This window comes from Limanda limanda, chromosome 17 (genome assembly GCF_963576545.1).
Source record: "Limanda limanda chromosome 17, fLimLim1.1, whole genome shotgun sequence".
Lineage (NCBI taxonomy): Eukaryota > Metazoa > Chordata > Actinopteri > Pleuronectiformes > Pleuronectidae > Limanda > Limanda limanda.
In genome coordinates, this window is record NC_083652.1 from 22,869,272 (window position 1) to 22,878,874 (window position 9,603).

The window sequence follows — 9,603 nt, forward strand, 5'->3', positions numbered from 1 at the left end:
GGTAATCTATCATCTATCTCTTTCTTCCATTCTCATCCTGCAGTGCCAACGTTGTTTATCCAAGTTCGACACAGCTTCACTTTCTCTCGTCCCAAGCCAAGTACAAACATCTGTTCCTGCAACACGCACGGCTCTGTTCTCTCTGTACGGCCAAACAATCACATCTCATTTTCCAAATTGAGTTGATTTTACACACACACACACACACACACACACACACACACACACACACACACACACACACACACACACACACACACACACACACACATCCTCGAAAAGAGCAATCAGTCGATCCTGGATGCACAGGCCATCTGCTGGCCTTTAAAATAAAACTCGATGAAGACTCCCGGTGAAGTCCCTGGTCCCTCCTTCTCCCGAGGAAAACCGATTACCACAGTCAGCGCAGCATGGTTGCCAGTCAATAATATGACTCATAAACTCATCATGCCTCTCTCCCTGCTGCCTCCCTTTCCCTCCCTGCTGCCTCCCACTCCATCACTCCCGTGACTGCCCCCCCCCCCTTCCCGTGTGGTGTCCTGCTCGCTTTCAATCTGCGGCTCCCTCTCGTTCCAATGCGGCTCGCACTTGAATGACAGTGGGGGGGAGGGCAGATGTGTCAAGTGCTTTTTGAAGTGGTGGCGGTGGTGGTGGTGGTGGTGGTGGTGGGGGGGGGACTCTCGGGGAGAAGTGAGACACTTGTCACTGTCCAGAACTTACAAGTGAGCAGCCAGGTGTTTTGTTGGTGTGGTAAATTCAGCTCAATAGATCCCTGTAACCTGGGTATGAACCAGAATCACATGTGTAAGCATGCAGCCCTCATCTTTAGCTTCTCAGTAATTCCTCATTATATTTTTAGTTAGTTCTTGCCTCTAGGGAACGATCTCTGACCTGTTCATGGACAAGCATAGAACATGGGTCTTTGTCTTTCTGCACGAGGCATGTTTTTATGCCATTTCATTTACATTATATGCTTGGGCACATGCAGTTGTGTCCGGCTGAACCACGAGATTTGAGATGTTGTTTTGCCTCGGGTCGCAACCTCTCTATATAATGTGTGCTCGACTCCTGCAAAGGCAGACTTCACCGTTTGGCTGTGTGATTTCTCCAAGTCTCTAGAGCTCGTCCTGACCTGAACTACTTTTGTGTAATAAACATCATTATACTTGTAAGTACTGGGTCCGCGTTCCTTTCCTTCATCATCAAGCTTCTACAACACATCAACCTCTCGGCCGAACAGAATATACTTCATTGGCATAAAAAAAAAAAAAGCATTGGCTGTTATACGGGTCCAACGTAGCTCCATCACGTCTGGTGCTGATGTAACGGTGTAAATATGTTGTTATGTAAAATCCTGTCCAACGTGGAACTGCAGTCATAGTTTTTTTATGTATTTCTTTTATTTTGCCGTGTTATTCTTATTTTGAAGGCCCACAGTGGGAACTTCTGGGGATTAGTGGGGCCCACCTTTTTTTTTACCTCAGAAGCAGATTGTTCAGCTCTGAGTAAGTTGTGTTGCTCTGTCTGTCAGTGTTTTAGTTGATAATGGTTAATTTAGTGTTTAAAACGTGTTTAGTTATATGCAACTTTTGCAACTTTTCTTTTATAGATGACTGTGTCCCGTTTGTTGTTGCAGGTATGTTGTTTATAGAAGTAAACCAAAAAACTATACGATCACGTGGTAGCTCAGAAGCAGATTGTTCAGCTCTGAATGACTGTGTCCTGTTTGTTGTTTCAGATGACACAGAAAATAAAGTTAAACTCTTTTACCAAGCCTGAGTCAAGAGAGATGAATGAAAAGAGCAGCAGTGCAAACACAGAGCGTCACACTGAGCAGAGGCGCGAAGACAACACTGCGTAAACTGTTAGAACACGGTCGCTGCTTAGTTGGAGGAAAATATGGATTGCAGAAGGCGTGTGAGTTGTGATATCATCAAACTGGCAAATGAACCATGTCAAAATCCTGATTGCTAGTCCGACCATGGGGTCTGAGATCAATAGGGCTCGGTACACATGCCGTCGCATAATCAGATAATGTATCGAAACAATTTAAAATGATATTACCAGATTGGCTTTCTCTCAGATTCTGGCTTCACGTTGTCCCGACGGCAGAGGACACCTGTCGGGGGTCTGAGCTCCGATAAATTGTGTTGTAGGGCTGCTTGATAAACACTAAGTGCTCAAATGAGAATCAGCAGCAGTGTTTCATCTTTAATCCACAGCCAATATTTGATCGCTACAATCTGCTTCATCGGAGGGTACAGTGGTTGAAGTTTACAGTTCCACATCCAGACAGACGGAGACTGAATGAGAACAATCATCTCTGGCTCTTTTGTTTGCAGACGTGTGTTGTTCCACACTTCCTTGTGATGGTGAGAATATTGTCTTCACTCCTCTGCTGCACAGGTTTCTTATTTTAGATATCAAAAGAGAGTCAACAAACACACACACACAGTGTTGTCTCCATGACTTCAGAGGACACTACATTGACTTACATTCATTCCCTGGAGACTCAAACTCTAACTCTAACTTATTCTTGCTCAATTCTTACTTTAAGCTTAAAGCAGCATTCACAAATAGACTGGATATAAAGATGGACGACATGACAGCTCCGAAAAAGTGAAGCCGAATCATCTCGACCGCCAAGCCTACTGCATGTTAGAAGATAGTAGTATATTATATTATATTATATATATCATAGTATATTATATTATCTATTGTATAGTCAAATACTTATATTTATACCTCTACTATATATCATATCATATCATACTCTCTGTATATTCTTTGTATATATAAGTCTATATACACATATTTATACATGTGTACATGTTATTATTATAATTATATTTACTATTTTTATTATATATACTGTTGCTGCCATTATTACTATATACTGCTATTATATTGGTATAATTACTATCATATATAAATATATATTATGTTATATTATATACTATATATACTGTCTAACAATAACATTACCATCATATCATCAGTACTATTACCATCATCTTGCCACTGCACCTTATCTACCTATTTATCTTGTGTTTCTGTTTTTATTCTTTCTACCTCAATATTTTTTATTTTATTCTATTGTATTGTATTTTATTGTATTCAAATATACCGGCTGCTATGACGACTTAATTTACCTTCGGGGATGAATAAAGTTATCTATCTATCTATCTATCTATCTATCTATCTATCTATCTATCTATCTATCTATCTATCTATCTATCTATCTATCTATCTATCTATCTATCTATCTATCTATCTATCTATCTATCTATCTATCTATCTATCTATCTATCTATCTATCTATCTATCTATCTATCTATCTATCTATCTATCTATCTATCTATCTATCTATCTATCTATCTATCTATCTATCTAAGATGGGACATACACAAAAAATTCTAAATACACTTCAAATAGTGAACAAAATACATCAAAGATGGTGTCTGTTATTACTTATGTTCTTTTGAAATAAAGTTTTCCAGTAAATTTGGTTATAACAACTTATTTGACGAGTAAAAATGCATGGGGAGAAATATATATCATGATTGACAGCTGAGACTGACTCGTGATTGGTCGATCGATGCATCAGCAGAACCTCGACTCTACTCCATGATCACTACATGCAGACTCTGGCAAATATGGTCAAAACCGCAACAAGATGGCGGCACCGGTGTCTATTGGAGGAAGTGGAGATGTGTTCTCCCTCTTTATTAACAGTCTCTGGTATTCACCTTTTTAAAATTGAATGATTTAAAGGGACTTGCTTTTTGTTTGCAGATTTATGTCCCTAAAACAAGGAAATGTCTCCACACACTCAGTCAAGTCTATGTTAAGATCTATGATTAATGATAATGACTCTGTGTCCAGACTGAGAGAATCAGACACTGGGAAGGTTCTGCACTGAAGTGGTTTATGTCTTTTTATGACGTGAACACAATTTCTATCTCAGTGGACTTTCTACTTTTAGAGCACAGCAGGGCCCAGTGTTTTTGTTGAATATTTTAACAATAGGAAAAGATGTTTATGTGTTTTTTCACATCCATATCTGTTTGTTTTTCTCAGTGTTGGAGGCCATTCTGCCCCTAATATACTTTAACAGATTACAGATATTTAGCAATGGATGGCTGAGAATTTCCTCCAACAACATCACATCAAAACGACATATAAGATTCTTTCTTTTGCTCTAGGAAGATCCCCTAGACCCGCCTATCCCCCTGTTACCCAACTCAGTGAAGTGTGTTGACTGTGTTGTTGACAATCATTCAGCTGGATTGTTATCGAGCCATAGTCACAAAAAACTCTTCATTCTTTTGTTGTTTTCCCCATAAATCTTTACAATCCCTGCTCATTACCTCCACCGAGGAGGCAATACTTTCATTGCGGTTTATCTGTCTACCGTCCATGAATTTTTTTTTAATGGGTTTGGATAAGATCCAAGGAAGAAGCTATTATATTATGGAGCTGATCCGCATAAACGGGCGGATCCAAGCATCTTTGTGCCTTTCTTTAACACGGTGAGATAGAGCCTTGGCGGAGGTACGCACTTTCCAAGCAGCCTTCTAGGTTTACAATGAATTGTAAAGCATATTTAGTTGTTTATTTCTGAACTTTTAAAAGCTTATGTTGCTTCTCAGCCTCAGGGACAGGATTGTAACTGTCCCAGCATCTGAATTCAAGACAGCAGGGGACAAAGTTTCACTTGAAGCCCAAACCATTAAGATTAAGATACATTTATTTGTCCCAAACACATGCACACTCATGCAATTGTAGGGAAATGTAACTTTGAACCCATCTGGTGCAGGACACACAGAGCAGTGAGCAGCCATGTACGGCGCCCGGGGAGCAGATGTTGGGGGAGTAAGGTGCCTTGCTCAGGGGCACTAGACAGGGTAGGGAGAATCCTCTTGGATTTTTGGACAGATCAATCCAGGTTCGTCTTTTTGTTGTTTCTCCGTGGAGTCGAACCAGAGACGAACCAGAGACCTTTTCTGCCCATAGTCCAAGTTTCTGCCACTAGTCCACCGCCTCTCCAAACCATCAAGGTTCTCCTGCAAGTGCTGCTGAATATATCAGTGCATCCATACGTGTGTACATCTCTCCCTGACTAAAATGTAATAACTTACTGCAAAATGAGTTCCACATGTAGCTTCATTAGAGCTCGCTCACTCCTACGCAGACGCAGCCGAATGTCGTGGGTGGAATGTTTTAATCGCTCGCTTGCACAGATTGGAAATGAACGGGAGGTGAAGCTTCACCACTGCTACATTTGTGTAAGTTTTGACCGTGTCCATAACCCATACAGGGTGGTATAGATAATGGGTGGATGGATGCTCTCTGAGTGTGTGTGTGTGTACATCTCGGCCCCACTGTAAAGCAACACCAGTTCCATGTACATGTTAGAGTTCCAGGGCCTCTTCTGCTCATTAAGGAACATGGTTTTGCACTAACCAGATGTGTACAGGCATCCAGGCAGTGTTGTGCTCAGTGCAGCAAAGGCTCATAAACACTCAGTCAGCTGTGTTCTCCGATCAGCTGGTACAGAAAGACTGGCACAGAAAGCAACTGAAGCAGACTTTGAAAATCGCTCTGAGCCGGGAGAATATGGGACGCAGTGTGTATGGGTGCCAAAGCAGGGGGGGGGGGGCAATGGCCACTGGCACACTCCCACCAGAGTGTCACAAGACCACAGCTAGATCGCATTTGATTAGAGCTCTAAACATTGTGTGAGTCACGGCTGCTTCTGAGATCATCACAGGCAAATGTCTCATTAATAGTGATGGGACTTTGAGGTTTTACATTAAAGTTTCATCCGCTGGCATTGTTTATGAGGAGAGATAATTCCTGTCTCAGAGCGAAAGACGTTTCCCAGCACAACAGAGTGTTTTACTGGAATCCTTCCTGCCACCTTCAAAAACCGGCTCATCAGGTTTGGATGAAACTTTGATGGAATGAACCTCAACAGCAGCGTTTTCCCTCCACTGCTGCTGAATGAAGGTTGCCTCAACCAAAATATCCTCTCATAACTATGTATAACATTGTATTGCGTGCACTCTTTTGAAATGCAAATGATAAAGCCTTGACTCGTGAGTTTTGATGAGAATGAACAGAATGAAAAGAAACCTGGCAGCAGTTCTGTATTCCCCTTGACCCTGAGCAGGATGAGCAGGTCTAGGGAATGAATGGGTGGATTATCCAGGTCACGCCCTCCAGAGACAGGTGGGTGTCGAGTGGGATTATCGAGTTGAGTGGTGTAGATAATTCAAAAAATGCTTCAAACTCTGACACTGTTACAGAGATTACATTATGATTTAACTTTGAACTTGTGCTCAGAATTACCTCCTGGCATATGTACAAGTTGTAAGAAATATATATATATATATTTTAAAAAAGACTAACGATTTTTTCCTTTTTAACAAAATGCTTTTAACTTGGTGCTTGACATTTTCATAATTGTAACACGGTGCTAAAAAAGCATCTCTCTCCAAAGAAAACATTTAGGAGGAGACGTAAAGTGGTGGAGTGATGTTTTAACGAACCATAAGAAATAATCAAAGTCTCCTTCAAACAGATGGACCTCCGCCCCTGAGACAAGAATGACTTAACATGCACGGCGTCCATAAACATACAAACACACACACACATGAACACACATACACATGAACACACATCCAGATGGTCGCTGAGCTCTTGGGACATTCAATTTCATTTAATCATTTCAGCAGACCAGGACATTTGCCTAATGGCCAAGGTGCCATAAAAACACACTCAGGACGGAGGCAAAGACAATCACTAACCACTCATGAACCTGCAAATGGCAAATTCATTTGGCATCTGACATGTTACTGTCGCTCATTAGCACAGAAAGGAGGACAGACAGATGTCCCGCTGAACTTTCATATTTGTGTGTGTGTGTGTGTGTGTGTGTGTGTGTGTGTGTGTGTGTGTGTAGTAATTAAACAGGACCAAAACTGTTTTTAATTACAAATCACAATCCCTGCCAATATCGTCCCTGTGTGGTCGCCCTGTGCAGTAGGAGGACGAGAAATCACACAAACTCAAAAACTCCAACAAGGTCTCAACCTCGCTGTCTTCCTCGTCACCTCTGAATCCAAGCAGCACCCCCCCCCCCCCCTGGAGCTGACTGACAGACGGGATCAGCCTGAACATCACTCAGAACCGCTCTCTGCCTTCCGTCACCCGGGCAAAAACATATGATTATCCGCGGCGTCCTCCGTCTCTCAGCGCCACTCGAGTCTCCAGCCTCACGATCCAACGTGACTCTCACACCAACATCGTTCCTACTCGGTTGAGACGTTGCTCTCACATGCGTGTCCACCTCCATCATCTCTCTCTTAATTAATACAACATATGTCTTGAGACGGACTCTTGTAGTCCCCCTCCCATCTGTGCGCCCTCTCTGAAGCCCTGGTTGTGTCATTAACTACACACACACACACACACACACACACACACTAACTCACGTGTCAGGATCTTTTCTATTCCTACAATTCCTCCCTCTGTCTCCTGCTCTCGTCGGTCACGTTCTCTTCTCGCTCCGTACAGTCACAATGAAAGCATGCTCAAACAAACACACAGTGCACACGCTTGCAAACAGAGAAAAGCAGAGGAAGTCATACGCACACTGACAATCCTCTCCGACGTGCCCCCTCTGGAGACGGTGGTCCCGTTGAGTCCCACCAGAGAGGGCAGGGTCTGAGACATCCAGTTGGTCACCATGGCCATGGTGCTGAGCACCGCCCCGATCTTTAGCATGGGGACGCTCATGTTGGCTTCCTGTGGGGCCCGATGCAAACGGCCCTGCCCTGCCCTGCCCTGCCCTGGACCTCCACTCAACCCCACTCTGCTCCACACAGCCGGGGGGGGGGGAAGCAGCCAGTCGGACCCTCAGTCCACGAGGAAGCAGAGCTCCCAGAGCTGGTAGAGCTCAGTGATCAGACAGCAGCAGCTCAGTCAGAGGAACAGAGACCGGAGAGAGGAGCAGCTCACATCCAACAGCATCACGCTGGACTCTTCCCTCTCGCTGTGACTGCCTCACCCCCTCCCGCTCTCTCACTCTCTCCATCTCTCTCACTTCCTCACTCTCCCCTTATCTCTCTCTCTCTCCCCTCTCTCTTCCTCAAGATGCAGAGCTGCGCATTGGCTGCCTCTGCGTCTCGTCCCCTCCCAATCAGCCTCCGCTCGCTTCTTGCCAGCCCTGTTTTGCATGTGTCCGTTCTTCTCCATTCTTTCCCCCTCTCTTTCTCTGACATTTTGCCTTTTTTTTAATAACTCACGTATCTGTGTGTGAGTGCACGCGCACACACACACACACACACACAAACACACACACACACACACATGCCTCTTTAGGTGTGGAGATCAGAGGGGGCTTATTTCAGACTGTCCTGCAGCCTGGTCACAGTGTCTGCACTGGATGGATGGAGGGGTGGAGGATACGGAGGAGTGGAGGGATGGAGGGGTGGAGGATACGGAGGAGTGGGTGGATGGAGGGGTGGAGGATACGGAGGAGTGGGTGGATGGAGGGGTGGATGGATTAACGGTTGGCCGGGGGCTCATGATGATGAAAAACATGGGCAGGTGGTCCTGGAAGGTATCAATGTGGGACAGAGCCAGGTGCTGCTGCTCCCTCCATCAGCCTGTTGCACTTGAACAGTTTTTTTAACAAACTCTACTTTGGCCGTGACTTTGCAATATCACCTTATTCAGATTCCTCATGGAACATAATGCTTATGCTATAAAACGAGTTAATGAGTGCAGAATTGGAGGCTCAATGTAAATGCTCTGGATTTGCCTGCTGCTATTGTATGCTCTCCTCAGATAAGTGGATCACATGTTTCATTTTCTTCCAGTGGTATAGGTTTACCCTCCCTTGTTGTTCTGCTATAATCCAAAAGGATCTGGCGTTTGGCACAATCACATCCGTTGAGCCAGAGTCATGTAGTCAGCTGCCTTCCCTTCCGGGGACTCCGCCTGCAGCCAGACTTCAGACGTTTTCTGAAGTTTAGATCTGCACTTTTAGATCTGCACCACACGTTTTTGTCTCCGTAATCACAGCAGCCTGAATTTGCCGCTCACCTCTACAGCGATGGGTCAGACAGAATGAGATATAAAAGGTTATTGGACTATAGGGGGGTGTCTGAGATTTCTCCTTGAAGCTCGAAGCTTGAAGCTTAAAGAGTCCCCTCGCAACCATTCCCCACCCAGACACAGGGCCACAGGCGGTGTCATTTTATGCCCTACACCTCCATGCATAATGATGATAGAATGGCCTGCGTAGACAAAACGTCCAGGCCATCGCCCTTTTCTTGCTGGTCTGCTGACTCATTCATTTTGTCAGCCATGGATGGGCTCCCCTCCCCTGCAGTCACGCTGGGTGAGTGATATGGGTTCCTCCGTGTGGGGAACACTGTGAAGGGATATGGGAAGAGACAGCTTCTTGAGCCACATCCAAAAAGTGCCAGCCCTCCTCAGCTCACCTGCTGCTGCTCACATTCCTCCATGCCTAAGTTTACTCCTCTATTTGTGCAGCAACACTGTCCCCATGTGGTCACCAGTGGAACTGCA

At 44.4% G+C, this 9,603-nt stretch overlaps 1 protein-coding gene across 3 annotated transcripts in view; it reads right to left on the bottom strand.

Annotated features, from left to right (window-relative positions):
- olfm2a (olfactomedin 2a) overlaps positions 1 to 7,803 on the bottom strand; it is a 31,209-nt gene extending 23,406 nt beyond the window's left edge. Inside the window, exon 1 of one of the 3 annotated variants that reach the window (XM_061090334.1) lies at positions 7,666 to 7,803. In XM_061090334.1, the coding sequence (XP_060946317.1) occupies positions 7,666 to 7,803 (138 nt within the window). Of the gene's footprint in view, positions 1 to 7,655 lie in introns of all 3 variants that reach the window. The other 2 variants (XM_061090333.1, XM_061090335.1) reach the window with 2 other exon arrangements.
- Positions 7,804 to 9,603: the final 1,800 nt, after the last annotated feature.